This window comes from Eurypyga helias, unplaced genomic scaffold (assembly GCF_000690775.1).
Source record: "Eurypyga helias isolate BGI_N326 unplaced genomic scaffold, ASM69077v1 scaffold15872, whole genome shotgun sequence".
NCBI classification, from domain to species: domain Eukaryota; kingdom Metazoa; phylum Chordata; class Aves; order Eurypygiformes; family Eurypygidae; genus Eurypyga; species Eurypyga helias.
In genome coordinates, this window is record NW_010234236.1 from 15,932 (window position 1) to 31,403 (window position 15,472).

Consider the following 15,472-nt stretch of genomic DNA (forward strand, 5'->3'; position numbering starts at 1 on the left):
ACATACACATAAATTGTTTAAATTGCGCTTTGTTGTAATAAAGAGAAGGATAACACAAATTGTGCTAAAGAGTTCTGTTAAAAAGGTAGGGAAAATTCATACACAAATGATTATCAACTATACTACTGATTGTATGTACATTAAGCAGTTTTGGTGTGTGAAATGTTACTGGAAATGCATTTCCTGTATTTTTCTTCATTTATATAAATGGATGTTCAACCACATGGTAATACTAATGCTGGCTTTGTTTAATACCTTACAGGAAGCTTCAAAAGATGGTGCATGACATCAAGAAAAATGAAAGTGGGATAATAAACAAGTTCAAAAAGTAAGTTTGAAATGCCAATCCTAGTTTTCTCAATCTGGGGAAATTCAGACTGCTAGCGCAATATATAGTACTTTAATGATGGGAGCATGTTATTCTAGAGGGATGTACTTGAGCGTATGTAAAGAGCCTCAGTCTGAACAGTGGCATGCAGAATTGTCATCAGTATTAAGAGTATCACAAAGTAGTTGCAGAACTGGCCTCCAACGGATGGTTGTGTTTGTAGCCCTGAAAAAACATATCTGGGTAAAATGCATTTTTCTTGCATATTCTTTGGGAATGATCGCTGCTACTTGTTCAAGTATGTGCCTTTCTCCTCAGGCCACTGTTTGGGCTACCTGATGCGATTAGTTTTAATTTGAGCTCCACCTTGAACCAACTAGTCAGACATCATAGTTTGAATTTCCACAAAAATGCGTAGTCCCGCAGTGTTTCAGTCCCATAAAACAAACTCCAGCATTACCTAACATCCTTATTCCAGTAAGAACTGCTAAAGAGCATGCATATTGATGTCACGTGTATACAAGTATCATAAAATATTCATACATGGAAAGAAATTCCAGTAACTCTGCATCCCGGTCAAATGAATACACCATTCACTGTTTCTAGCCAAACGACTATTTAAACCAATTAGCTATTTAGCACACTTTTTCTTTAATGCAATAGCTCATTTGCATTGAACTTCCATTTGGATGTGATTTTTCTCATTCAAATGTCTTTCATTATATGGGTCACTGGCATCAAAATTACAAAGTACTTCTTTTAAAAGAAGTTAATTAGTACATAGTATCTGCGGTGTTTCCAGGATGACCATATTAAATTCTAGAAATACAGCTCTCGTATGTAAAAGGCACATAAGAACAATTTTAAGCAATGTTTATGTGACCATGATGGCTCAGATCAAAGAAAAGAAAAAGTATAGTTTTAACAAGAGCTAATTTTAGGTATATACAAAGTGGTAAGTAGGCTGGTGGGAGAATGCCTGGTTTGGCTATGCAAGAGCTCTGGAAAGCTGGGCTGGCTACAGCTACTGGCCCTGCAGTCAGCCCAGGCAGGGCTGGTGCTTGTGGGGCAGCCGCTATGCTTGGCAGAGGAGTGGGATAAACCTCTAGGAACAGCAGAGACCACCTGGCTCACTCTTTCGCTGGGCAGGTTTAAGTTGCAGGCCATTCTTTGTGGCCCCTTCATCACAGCTGTGCTTCGGTCCCCCAGCCTTGAGCAGGCCCTGATGGCAACATCTGATATAGTAGAGAGACTCTCAAGATCACTTTTTTCCTTTATTTATCCTCTTTCTCTCTAGCACTGCTGCAATTGGCAGTAAATCATTCACATGGTAGATGTAGTGTTATTTACACACAAGCATTTTTGTTAACATGACTCTCTTTCTACTACTTGGATTTTTAACTTAATCCAAGTGTGTGTTTGTTTTTCACACTGTTTATGTAAACAGACCACTGTGTTCAGAGATCTGACTGCAAAAAACTGGGACCTGCTCAGAGGGAAGAGCTTTCAGGCTGTCAAGGCTTTTGGTAGGGTTTTGGAGGGGGCAGGGTTGAGGGGGATTGGGGTTTTGTTGATTTTTAATAAAAGGTGGCTGCCTGCTTCTCAGTATTAGGTTAAGTATAGTTAATAACGTTGCAAGTGGGTCCAGTTCAAATGCTTCAGAGGAAAGCAGAGGGCAGAAACAATAGAAGCATCTCAAGTTTATCATTCAGGGCAACAAATTGTCTCCCATATTTGCCTGGATATGAATTCTGCTGTTAAACAGTATTGCTCTGACAGTGTGTCCTTCCCCGAGAGTAAGAGGGGAAGGATAGACAAGGGAAAAATAAAAGAACTAAATGTAGCTGAAGCCAGGAAGGTCAGAGATGCCATCATTAAATGTCAGATACAAGATTGCTGCTGTAATGCTGCAATTCTTTGATTATCTCAAGATATAAAAAAATCTGCAAAGAAGAGCAGGCTCATAAAAACTCTCTTAATGTATGACTGCAGCACAAAGCTGGCATATCACCTCCCCCAGCTATAAGAATACAAACTGAAACGTAAAAAAAAAATCAGAAAGATTGGGGTGTTTTTTTATTTCTATGGTTCTTCTGAGTACTATTAATCACTTCTGCAATGATGAAGATCAGAAACTTATTGGTTGGTTTTTTTTAATTGAAGAAAAAAATTCTCAAATTTGCACACGACTTCAGAACTCACATCTTGAACCTAGTGCATAATGAGACTTTCAATAACAGCATGAGTTGACAAGACTGATAAGGGCATATGCAAGAGATGCCAAGCTTTGAAGAATTGGAACGGGCTGTATTCCTCTGAAAGTTACCCTTTGGGGGCTTTTTGTTTGATTTTTAGTAGATGCTTTTTCTAAAAAAAAAAAAAGAAATAATTAAAAAAAATACAGTTACCCAGTTGATCACTTCCTCCATTTCAGTTATAGGATTATTTAATTAAATATCAAGGATCTAAACATGACTGAAGGAGGAAAAAAGGTATTGCAAAAATAGCTTTATGTAGCATAGATTTAAAATTTGTCTGTATGTTGGAACAAACATCATTTTGGCTCAAATTTATACCTATTATAAGTAGAAATAATTTTAGAGAAGTCAAATAGTGCACTTGTTTATCCCAAGCCTAAAGTTGTCACACGTGTACTGTAAGCCTCTGCTACCAAAATTGAAGGAATGATCAAATAATCATGAAATACATTTGACTTATTACCAGTATGTGTTAAGACACTTCTAAAATTTTGGATGGGCTCTTGATTATGCAGGAAAGTACGAGAAGTTCTTGCATCAAGTGTCCTGCTCTCCAACCTAGTTCATCTGGGTGGTACAGCTGGGGTGGGGTATGTGTGTCTTAAGGGTCTGCAGAAAGCAGTCTGAACAGTGGTGCTAACAGGAAAGAAAACTACAGATCGTTTCTTCATTGCTTAAAAGTTTCTGTTGTGTACTCTCCCCCCCGACTCAAAATTTTCTGACAGTAAAAGTACTGCCTATTGCATTTGCCCACTTGCTTTCCCCTTCATCACATGCTAAACTATTTACAATACTGGAGTCCCAGCTGCTGTGCACATCATGATGTTGAAGAGGATTATGTCCTTAGGTGTAGAAGCAATAGGTACAGCTGAAGTTGTATAAACAATGAGAGCTAGGGGCATTTTTTCACACTCACACCCTTGGTGATACAGAACAGGGAAGTACAAGAGAAATCATAGGTTTCATGCTGTGGGATGGTTGCCTATGCTTGGAACGCACTGTAAAGACACAGCACTCATCTGTAAATCATGAGCTTTATGCCTCTAGGCTTTGTTCAGTGGCATCCTAGCTCCACTGCAGTCAATACTGAGTCATACCCGTATACAGCAAGGATTTCACCTTAAAGCTTTGGGTACGTGCTGACCTACTGTACCGAATAAGAAACTTAGAAGTTCAGGTTACTTGCTTTGCTGCATTATCACGTCCTCGCACAACCACTATTGCAAAGCTAGCAGAAATCAAGTCAAAGCAATCAGATGTCAAGTCTAACTGCACACAATCCAGTATGTCCATATGTTCATTTGCCATGTCACTGAAAAATGGAAAGATGATGCATGTTCATCTTATCTGCTTTACCCAGATTTTTAGTTGGGTAAGCTTTTTCTTTCAGTTTTGTCTAGTCCATTTTTCTATACTATTTGTAATTTAGGCAGTAACTTCAAGCAGAAAAATGGAGTTGCGTCACTATATGTCTCTTCCAGCTGCATAGCTGCAACTGTAAGACATCCATGATCAAACCCTTGGCAGAGGGAAGAGTGGTATTTTGGGGACTAAACAATGTGAGAAAAGTACTAAAATCAAGCTATACTCCACTTAGAAATCAGAAAAACCTTAATACATAATTTTAACTGTGTTCTGAAGAAACATTAATTTCAAAGTGTAGCTGATTAGGATATTTTGACTACCAGGATTTTTATTAATATAACAGTATTTCATCAAAGTGAAGATAAACAAATCACAGCTAGATGACATTTCACTGCCACAGCACATTGTAAAGAAAACGTGTGATGGAGTACAAATAACACTTTAAAAAAAAAAAATTATTTTGTACAATCATCAGACACTTCCAAAGCTATAACAGACTATTCCACTAGGTCATGAGAGTGCAGCTCAGGAAAAGTTATGTCAGCTGGATTGCACCTGTTAGGAATTCTGAAAAAGGTTTTGGCAAAATTCAATTAATTTATCTTAATCACATGTGTAATGAACTAGTGCACTTAGGACTAATACAGACTATAAATACTCAATAAGATGTCAATATAATTTTTGTTAATCCTATTAAGCCAAAATGGTTCCTAAGAAGAAAGTGGGCTGTGTACAGAGCTAACAACAGAGAAAGTGAAGGACTCTTGAAAAGAAAGCACTTTTAGCCGAAATCTTAAATGCTGGGGGAGTGAGCAGAAACACCAGTGAGGAAATACACGTAGCACTTAATTCTTAGAGATGCAAAGGGCTACTACTGTGTATGTCTGGTTACTTTTCTGGAGGCAGCCTGGAGGGGAAAAAAAGAAGTGTTGCTAGAGCAGAAAAAACACACCTCTGCTGCAGTTTATTTAAAAATTCTCCATATGGTACAGGAAAACACAAAATTGGGATATGAATTTTAAGTATTGTGAATTTCTGTACATTGCAGTGTGTTCTTGTGTGAACAGCATCTAGACCCCATTATGTCATTATGTGAAATGTCTCATGCTATGTGGTTATTTGTTGAAGGTAAAATGTGTACATTGCTTTTAAAAACCTGTAAACACACTCTCAAAAATGTACTTGGATTTTACTGAGTCCTTCAGAACTGAAATTCCTCAGAGATATTTCAAATTCTCCAGAAAGTGATTTATTTTCTATTAAACTTTAGAAAAAGGCCCATTAAATAAACAGAACACAGTTAAATAAGTTTCCATCACAGCTAACAGAGACACTTCACCACCTGTAACTGAAGTCCAGAGTAGCACTAGAATGTTTTACTTGAAATTGCATGTAATATAATTTTATATAACTCTGTTAAAAGATCTGTTAGGAAATCACTGTCTTCTGCTTAAATACGTATGCTTAGTTGGGTGGCATTTGATTCTTTCAGTCGCTTGCCATTGACTTCAGGGGAACGGGATGGAGTCAGCTGTCGCTCTGCAAGCATCTGTGTGTAACATCAGGGTCTGAAACATCTACGTAACCATTCCTTGGCATAGGGGTTATGTCTTTTGAGCTTGTTTGCATGTTGGGTAAATTCTGGCCCTTGCAAAGCGAAGGTCCCATTGACTTAAAAAGAGCGTGAATTTCAGTTCTGGCACTCAGTAAATCATACCAGTACAGAGAGAATTATTTTTTTACGTTGATTTGAATTTTAGAATAACATATTTGAAGAGATTCTGACAAATGTAGATGTGGCCATGAACCCTTTCAGCTCTGTGACAGAAACATAATTTCTTCTCTTCTGTTGATATTCAGGTTCCAAAATGAACAAGTGGCCTTAATTTGCAAAACTGGGAAAGATACTTGGGATCGGTATGCTATTTCAGAGCTGCACAATGGCATGATAGGCTGCTGAGACACAGACCTCTGTTCTGTGCTTCGTATGCTTTCATTACAACGTATTTACATTTCCTGCCAGGGCTACTGCCAGGATTTACATGGCCTGGGACATAATGTTGAAGCCTACTACTTAGCAGTTCAGAAACGTGTCACGTGGCTTAGGCCACGTACTTCGCACTGTGACCCAGACAGCCTCTTATTATTGCCTCAGTTCTCATGATCTCATGATAGATATACATGTTGCAAAGTACATTAATAGATTTTTGGTCTATCCTCCCAAAAACGTGAGATTTGCCCTGGCAGTGGCCCTGGGATTTTCCTTCTAACGTGCCTGTGCTAACCTGGACAGAAGACAACAGCAGGGCTGTTGAGAATGCTTTTTAATGTAGTTTTAAAACAGGAAGTTATCTTCATGCTACGGGCAGTTAAAGACTCAGAGGGGTCAGCTATCCATCATTAATGCTGTTCGTAATGAACTAAGGTTAATATTTCAAAATAATGTACCTAGATTATTTTTTTTAGATTTAGCAATGCTTGCACAATTCATTCATTGATTCATGCGTGTGGGTTGGGTTTGGTTTTTTTTTGGTACTATCTGAACAAAAGAATTCCCTGAATTCAACTCAAAAATAGCCAAAGCGTGTATCAAATCAGATGGGGGAAAAGTTTGTAAACTGATGTGTTTGTGCCAGTGTGCCACCACCTTCAGTTGGTACCTGAACACTGACACCTAAGCAGCATGATCAGCACCCAAGTACCGAATGTCAAATTCTCGTGGTAGAGCAAAATTTGTAGGCATCAGTATTCCTCAGAGAGTGCAAGAAAACATTTTAAATTCTTTGTGGAAAATTTTCTTTGCAAATAATTTGCTTATTTTTGTAAATGAATCTGTCAGGACTGGTTTGAAGAATGAGAGAAGCCATCAGTTCAGTGGACAAAAGTTTAGGTCAATGGTGAGGTCTCATCAGTGCTACAGGAAAGCTGTCAGACAATGTTCAAAAGTCATCTTAAAGAGTAATTTTAATGTAAATGTCTTAATGTTCTATATGACTTCAAAAAACAAAGGTGTGTTTTTTCTCTTTGAGATGCATCAGTCTGACTTCAGTCACACATGCACCAGTCATTTTAATTTTAAACCCAAATTCTTCTCTTTTTTTACAGGGTAATGAAATAATTGATACATCAACAAACTGTAATTCAGTGTCTTCTCTGCACAGCTGCAGTTTAGCAAACAGGAGTTTGCTAAATATATATATATGCTCACACATACATATGTATAGCCACAGAGATTCTTTCAGTATTTCTACACATTATCTTTTGATTCACTTGGTATTACAAATGCTATTATAACAGTATTTACCAAAAAAGGGGCATAACACCATAAAATAATAGTAAATGGAAACAGAATCTGGTTCTGAGACCTGATATACATTTAAACATTAATCAGAACATGAAGTGCATGCAAAATGATAGTTATAGAAATGCAAGTGGAGAGCACAGCACCACTTTCTTATGCTATACTCTTAGCAAAGTCTCTGTGAGCCTGAACAGATTTTTCATTTTCAGATAAATGCGTATTTGTCTGACTCCTATTTTACCTGTTTCTGCACTGGAAATGCAGAGGAGGGTGGTTGGGCAAGGAAGCAGTTCTTTCAAAATATGTTCTTAAGAAAAAAATAGATCTTAGATTAGAATCTAATTTCTTATCTGTTTCTAGCTTTTCAAAGCATTCTCCTGCAGCTATTTGCTAAGCATCTGTGACAGTGATCTGTATTTCTTCAGCTGCAGGTATCTTTTGTTATCAGCTTTATTATGTGTCTGACTAATGCTCCCTTCTAGTGAATGTTACTTACTAGATCATAAAAGTAATAATTATTGTTTACAGGCTGAAAAAAAAACCTCCACCGAGTCTACCACAAAGGGATTATGCTTCAGGTAAGGCTGTATTAATGGAAATTTAAACTGCATGTCTGTGTATATTTGATACCTATACGCCTAATCATATTTCAGCTATATGTTTCCTCATAATTTCTTTTTAATGAGAGAAGAAGATGCCATTATCAACAACTTTGAAGGTAGTTCACACCTCTGAAATGAGAGGCAAGCAAAGTATGGCAAGTTCTTCCACTATGAAAAAAAAGCAGCTATTCCTTCAAAATCAGTATTTACCAGGGTTCTGCATGTAGGCTGCTCTAAAGATGGAGAAGAATTTGCATCCAGTCCCTTTCTGCCAGAAACTGTGATGTAACAGTAAATAGGGAAAAAATTGAACAAACGTAACATCACAGAAGTCAGAATCTTAGTAGTATTAATGTGACAATGATGATGATATGGATTATCTTAGTAGTAGAACTGTATTTGCTCATCATACAGGACTGCCCACAAACTAGTTCATGCCCATTTTTACAAGTTAACAGCTGTCTTGTTAAGGAAACAATTATATGAAACCTGAAGAATCAGGACAGAATTTTGAAGTTATCAGGTAACTGTTCCATCTTTAACGTACACACTTGCAATTAGTATGCTGTCTTGGAGATTTAACTGAGAAACAAGAAAGTGCAAGGCCCAGAGGTCAGTGACAGATCCGTTATGTAGAAATTGTGACTCCTACTTAAAAATGAGATGCATTAGCAGGACATTTTGGATAAAGGGCACACTCTGCTGTTCAGACAGTGTGCAGTTTGCCATTTTCTAATGCTTTCCCAATAGGTCTGAAACAATTTATGAAAAACAAGCAAGCAGGCATTTAATTTACTATTCATTCCAAACCAAATGCATTGCTCTGAACTCTTCAGGAAATTTTTACTTTTCTTTTACTGAATATGATAGACTTTCTTAATTCTAGGTTAAAAAAAAATAATTATATTCACTATTACATTTCTTTAAATAACACTAATGTTTGGTTTAGAACATGCAGACAATGAAGAGGACCAATGGTCAGATGATTTTGTAAGTACATATTTCGGGTTAGTGGAAGGCTGTTGTGGCAATAAGTTCAGCACAAGCAATAAGTTTATTTTTGAATCATCTAATGAAATGTTATCTTGTTACATCAGCATTATTTACAAGTAGCCACTGATTTTTAGCTACCTCAATTTTTAACTTTTTGGATAAGTAAGTTCATGGCATCAATCTGAGTGACTTTTCAAAATGAACAGTCATTTCAAAATCCAGTAAGATTTTCTGTCTGGGGGGTGGGAGGATGAGGAAGGGAAAGCCACTTCTTCCTAAAAATGAAATATTTCTAGTAAGATTCTGGAGAACATTAGAATGAAGCAAGTCATGGTCATTGGCTGTGTAAGGTAATTGCCATGCTGTACAACCCTCAGCCCAAAGGGACTTAATGTCCTTCAGGAGTTAGCTCCTATGTACCCTTTTAATAGGAAATGGAGAGGCAGTGGCAGGACACATCAGGAGTCACAGCTGAACTAGGGTCCTGTGATGGGAACCAAGCTGTTGGTCCATAATTTGAAGAGCGAGCACTTGGTGTGAAAAGACTCCTTGGAGATAGCAGCAAGACAGGGAGCAGGAAGCTCCTGTGAGGAGCAGAAGGGGAGGCAAGCAGGAGTACCTGTTCATTTGGAGAAGTAGCACTTAAAAGGGAGTGTAATGTGTCCTGTCAAGGATACATTCTCATAATTTAGTTAACTGTACTCCTGCAAGGATATTTGTGTCACACACTGCTGTGAAGCCATAAATATATTATGAGATGAGACATAAGAAATTCTGTCATCCTAGGACAGTGACTATGAAAATCCAGATGACCACTCTGATTCTGAGATGTATGTGGTCCCCACTGAAGAGAATCCTGATGACAGCTATGAGCCGCCTCCAAGTGAGCAGGAGAAAAAGAAGATTCCTTCGGCATTCCCTATTTCTAGGGGTGAATACGCAGGTAGTTATGGAGTAGTTGACTATGTCAACTTGTTAATTGCTTATTTATCAGTACCAGAAGAGAAGTGGCCTCAAATGGACTAACCTGTCCTTTCTTCAAGAGTTTGCTTTTAATTCTGACAATTGGTCTTCAGCTTTCAGGGATATATATGATTTGTAATTACAGCAGGAAACGGTTAGCACTGCTGGTAATGTTTAGAATTTTAATATATTATGTCCTAGACATCTACTAAGTACAAGATTCAAACAAAGGTATGGGAGATACCATTAAATCCACTCCAGATTCATCTGCATATTGTAATGCAGTTCATTGAAACACGTAAGACTACACACGTCACTTCTTAATCTTTTCTTTATCTTAAATCATTATTCCAAAAGCAGGAGAATGGAGGAAAAGCCACCCAAATAGTCATGCCATATTGTCCTTCAAGATTGGTAATGAGAAGGATAAATATCCTGCAAAACAGGACAGCCTCATGATTTTATTTACAACCGTCCAGCATAATGGCGCTTTTTCTTCCTGTTTTGATTCTTTTCGACCATGGGCATATCACACTGAAGTGAATGAAAGTTAGCCTCAGTTAGATGAAGATTTAAGCCATGGGAAAAGAAACATTGGCATCATGCCTGCTTTCAGTTTTGTATGATAGAAGACTGTTACTGGTTATAGAATAATCATCAGAGATCTAAAATGCCACATATGTATTCATAGAAGTTTATCAGCACTTCACCTACATGTTCTTTGAAAAGGAGAGGAATTTTTAAAGTGACACCCAGATGACCTGGCATAATTTGTGTTTCAGTCCCACTCTTTTATGCTTTGTAACAATTTTTTCTCATATGTCACATGTTCTTTCTCACTTCCTATGTGAGAAAGTCAAAGTTCATACTGACACAGGACATGCTAACTGAAGGACTACACCACCCAGTCACCACCTTTTCCCCAAGGAGTTAAACAGCTGTTCATACAACAGTCAGTGGCTAAGCACCCTCTGCAGCCTGATACAGAGGACTAGGTTGCTGCCTTGGGCGATGAAACAGGACCAGTTTGCACACAAGTCCCACCATCAGGACCAGCATACACTCAGGTCTGCCTTTTGACCTGAGCTGCAGCCACAGTGAAGTCTTGTTTGCTCAGGTAGTAGAAGATGGTCCAGAGGCTGTGTAATTTTGACTAAAATTGTTGTTTTCTTCCATACTAAAAGACAATCGCACCAGTCACCAACTGCTTAACAAACCTCTCCCAAGTACGCCCAGTCCAGCCGTGTCCAGACCAAAGAAACTATCTGTGCCATCTCTGCCATTTCCATCTCCTGCTGCAAAACCAAAAGTACCACCGAAGCCTAAGGAGTGTAGTGATGATGAGGTAATGTTTATAGATACACTTGTTCTGACAGTTTAAACAACTGATGACCTGTACTGATGATAAGCCGGACTAAGCAGCAGTGCCATGGCCTTGGCCGTTTCTTAGCCTCTGTGGTATGAATCATTTTGTACATCACAAGCAGTGACGTGCGAGTACTGTGCTGATTCCCAGGGTGTATCTGCCTACTTCAAGCATTGAGGAGTTATGGATGAGCAGAAACTATAGTTTCTGCTCATCCATAACAAGCTGCAGGCAATGAGGAGAGAGCAACCTCAAAGGCTAACCCAGGACAAAGGGAACAGAGGGCTTTCATCCTCCTGTATAGAACTGGACTCATTTGGTAAGGGGTTTTCAGTGTTAGGGAATCCCATTCACCTAAGATGATAAATGTCTGAAATAGCAGTCACTGTGAAATGGCAACTATTGTAAAATGCTGCCAGGGCTTCAATCCCAACAGTTTGTTGATATAATGGAGGTTTAGCTGGTAGATTATTTTGTTGTTGTTGTTGTTCTGCATTTCTCATAGGATAACTACATTGTGCCAGTGGATAATGACGATAACTATATTGAGCCCACAGAAAGCAGCATGTCACTACCCACAAGATGTGAGTTTTAGTCATTTAAGCTAATAATTATTTCCTTGATATGAACAACAGTGGAAAAATGGATCAAATTCATTTACATTTCTAGTGTTCAAAGAGTGGAGGTGCAGCTATTAAGGAGAATACAGCCTGCAAAAAGGCAGTTGGCTCCTTTGGCCCATGACAAGGCCAAGAAAAATTATTTTTAACTTTATTGGAAGCCATGTTTGATTCCTGCCTCTTCCACTCAGCTGTTTAAGCCTAGCCCTTCTATAACCAGGAAGCTTTTCATGGTATGTGATCTCCCTCCTCATCCAAGGGAGCCACAGCATTACAATTCTGTTTGCTGAAGTGCCTTGGGAGAACAACGAGCCTTTTTAGATTTTCAGTAGATAAAGACACACTTTGATTCTTTCTTTTTTTTAACCTCGCTATTTGAAGTATATTTAGCTGGAGAGTGAAACTACTACAGTCCAAATGTGAAAAGTAAACAGAGAAGAGTATGTAGTTCTGCTGTCTGACATTACTGACAGTACCAAACTTACTCAGCAAGGCATGAACACTGAATAATGTTTCCCTTTTAAAAAGAGCTGCTGTCTGCCTCAGTTGATTTGTTCAAGGTCACACAAAAAGGCTGTCACTTGAACCTACTTAACAATCATGCAATAAGAATAAATATTACACTGTTAGTTTTCTTAATACGTGCGTGTATGTATAAAATGTGTCTATACACACATGCAAAAGTATACAGGTATATGAATAAAATATGTTTTTAGCTCCTGCGAACAGACTTATGAAGACTACTCCAAAGCCTTCTCTTGCTTCTGATATGCAAGGTATGTGGAAGGGTTTTTTAACTGGTAAAATAATTTAAGGCTGAGGAATATTAAATTATGCTTGATGTATTCACAACACAAACCATATGACATACTTCAGTAAAACAAAAATATGTTCCCCTTTAGGGTTTCCTATGTTATAGCAGTTGTTTTGCCTAGCTTGAATAATAAATCTGTTTTAAGCATGAATAAAACTAGAACAAGTCATTTGCCCCAAACTAATTTATTTTTAGTCTTTTGCGGTAGCAGAGGAATGCAAATGGATCAATACAGCAAAACCAATTATAGGATTTAGTATGTTACTAATCCCATTTCCCTATAGGAATCAAGACTCAATACTTCAAACATTAAAGACATTCCGTATTTGGAAAAAGATACAAAAGCAGAAACAAATAAGAGGAATCATATTTGCTTTTGCAAGTGCAGATATACTTGCTTAATCTTCCTTAGCTGTGCTAACTCATAGTTGTTTTGCATCCTTGTCATCTCATTAATTGCTTGGAATGTAACCTTTACAGACTGATCACACAGTTCTTTAAAAATCCTTTGCATATTCATTAGCAACTGTTTAACTTTCAAGTCGTAAACTACAAAAGTTTTGTTCTGAATGACTTAAGATTTTTGTGAGTTACTTTTCAGACATTTCACAAGTGCCCTTTTTAATCTTAGACTTCCTGTAAATCAGCGTGGAGCAACAGCCAGCTCCTGACAGGCGTTACTAAACCAAACCATCTCCCCCTGGTGGGAACTCTCACTTCTCAGCGCAATAAAGCGATGAAACCTGACATGAAAGTTGTTTAAATATGATTCAATTTTCTTCGAAGAAACTGGACATAGATAAGGATACTGGTAGTTTTGGCTTTTAATGCCTGTGAATTAAAATATACCTATGGGATGGAGCTCAGGGATGGATGCTGGCCATGCAAATGAGCCAGCTTGTATTTGATTCACCTGATCTCTTCCTCCCTGAGAGTCAAGGAAAGGCTAAATGATACCACAGGTGTGAGAACACATCTTTTCCAAACTGTCCCAGGTTTCTGCCACGTGAGCATTCATCTTTGGGAGGGAAGGAAAGAAAAACAAAAAAGGGTTGTTGGGTGGGGAGACTTATTAATACAGTCATTAATACAGAGACTGTTTATCAGAGTTCCTGGGACTTATTCCTATCTTCCCACTAGAAGACCAGGAGTGTAGTTACCCCAGGGTTTTGGAGGCAGAATCAAGCTCTGACCAGATTCTCCCAAGTTATTTTTCCAGAGGCAGAAATACAATTGATACAAATTGTGATCAGTTTTTCCAGTAACATGCAGTACACATTTTTGCTAACCAAAGAACACATTTTTTTATCCCTGTCCTACAGAAGTCTATGAGGTTCCTGAAGAAGAGGTAAGGCTTTTCTGTAGTTTGACTTGCATTGCCCTCGGACATGGCACAAATGTGATTGTAGAAAAAGATGATCAGCCTTTCAAAGGGGAAAAATAGGAACAAATCTCTGCATTTAAAACTTCCTAACACTTCCTTCACAGAAAATCTGGCAAACCAATACAAAAGGTCTGCAGAACAGAATAAATGGGAAGGAGCTGAAGTTTTCCTGTCCTATGTGACAGTGATCTGGTCTGGGAAGCAGCAGCCTAAGGGAATGCGTTCTAGAAGCAGAACTGAAGCAAAGGAGCAATGACAGTACCGACACAGTGATTTTCTTCCCTCTTGCTGGTACTGACATGACATATGGCTAAAGCAGTGTGCTCAGGGCTTCACAGATTTACTGGTGGTGACTCCTTGCCTCTCTAAGCCTAGTGCAGATTACCAGGCAAGATTTCTACTAGAAATCTGTACCACAACACAAAAATAAGATATTGCTGTCATAAGACTAATACCATCATACAAGTGTATTTTAAGAAATCAGAACAGGACCAAGTAATTCCATGCTTTTTCTCTTACAGGAAAAACCATCACCACCACCACCAGTAACCAGGTAACTCATTGCTACGAATGGTTGTGCATTATTTAAAACTTGTATTTTCTCATCTAGATACTGTATGTTTGATAATTCTCTGAAAGATATGGTAATTCTCTACTTACATTATCTACACAAAATCTGTCATCCATGTCTATGTTAATTTCAATAACCCAAACATAATACATATTAAAAAGAAATACCTCCTAAGTGTACCTTGAGTGGTTTTGAAGGAGTAGGAGAGAAGAAAGGTTGCCTCTGTATTCTGTATTTAATTGTTGTTAAATATAATTTTCTTAATTCACGGTTTATTACTAGGTTCACTAAGCCACTTCCATCTATGCCTGCTCAGAATACAGAGCACTCCCACGTGCACAGCATGACCAGAGAATCACCTAAGTTGGATACTTCCAGGTGAGCCAACAGCAGTATTTCCCTCGGAAATACTAGCAGAGACAAAATTTTCTCCTCTCTATTGCATAGCCTTCAGATAATAAGCAATTGTCAGGACACACAAATAGTTAGGGATGTTGGGGCAAGGTAAGAATTGAAAGTTCTTATTTCCTTGTGAACTTCCGTATTCAAGCCAGTTTGCCAAACGTGTACTATTTTCTTGAATATCCCTCACGGGATCCAGTGCAGGGGTAAAACATCTCTGCAAGCCAGTTTCAAGTCCTATTACCCATCTCTGCACCCTTGCAAATTAGATGGGTTTTTTTACAGGGGATGGGGCACAGGATTACTTATAAAGAAACTGGACACAGTAAATCCATTATTTATATTCCGAGTTTCTGGAGGGGAAAAAAGGCAAAGGAAACTTGAGTATGCAGCCTATTTCACCTGTGTCCCTAAAATTATAGGACGTTGCTTCATGACCACTGTCTCATCTCTATGACACTGCTCTACAAAATAGGCCATATGCCCCAGGAAGAGCAGGTGGCAT

General features: G+C 38.3%; 1 protein-coding gene across 1 annotated transcript in view; it reads left to right on the top strand.

Moving 5' to 3' along the window:
* Nucleotides 1-262: 262 nt before the first annotated feature.
* The window catches only part of BLNK (B-cell linker), a gene marked incomplete at its 5' end in the record, with an annotated part of 30,195 nt that continues 14,985 nt past the window's right edge, over nt 263-15,472 (top strand). Inside the window, 11 exons of the mRNA XM_010162008.1 lie at nt 263-328; nt 5,812-5,868; nt 7,781-7,830; nt 8,804-8,844; nt 9,634-9,790; nt 10,995-11,155; nt 11,682-11,760; nt 12,513-12,572; nt 13,933-13,958; nt 14,516-14,547; nt 14,848-14,943. Of these exons, the coding sequence (XP_010160310.1) occupies nt 263-328; nt 5,812-5,868; nt 7,781-7,830; nt 8,804-8,844; nt 9,634-9,790; nt 10,995-11,155; nt 11,682-11,760; nt 12,513-12,572; nt 13,933-13,958; nt 14,516-14,547; nt 14,848-14,943 (825 nt within the window). The remainder of the gene's footprint in view (nt 329-5,811; nt 5,869-7,780; nt 7,831-8,803; nt 8,845-9,633; nt 9,791-10,994; nt 11,156-11,681; nt 11,761-12,512; nt 12,573-13,932; nt 13,959-14,515; nt 14,548-14,847; nt 14,944-15,472) is intronic.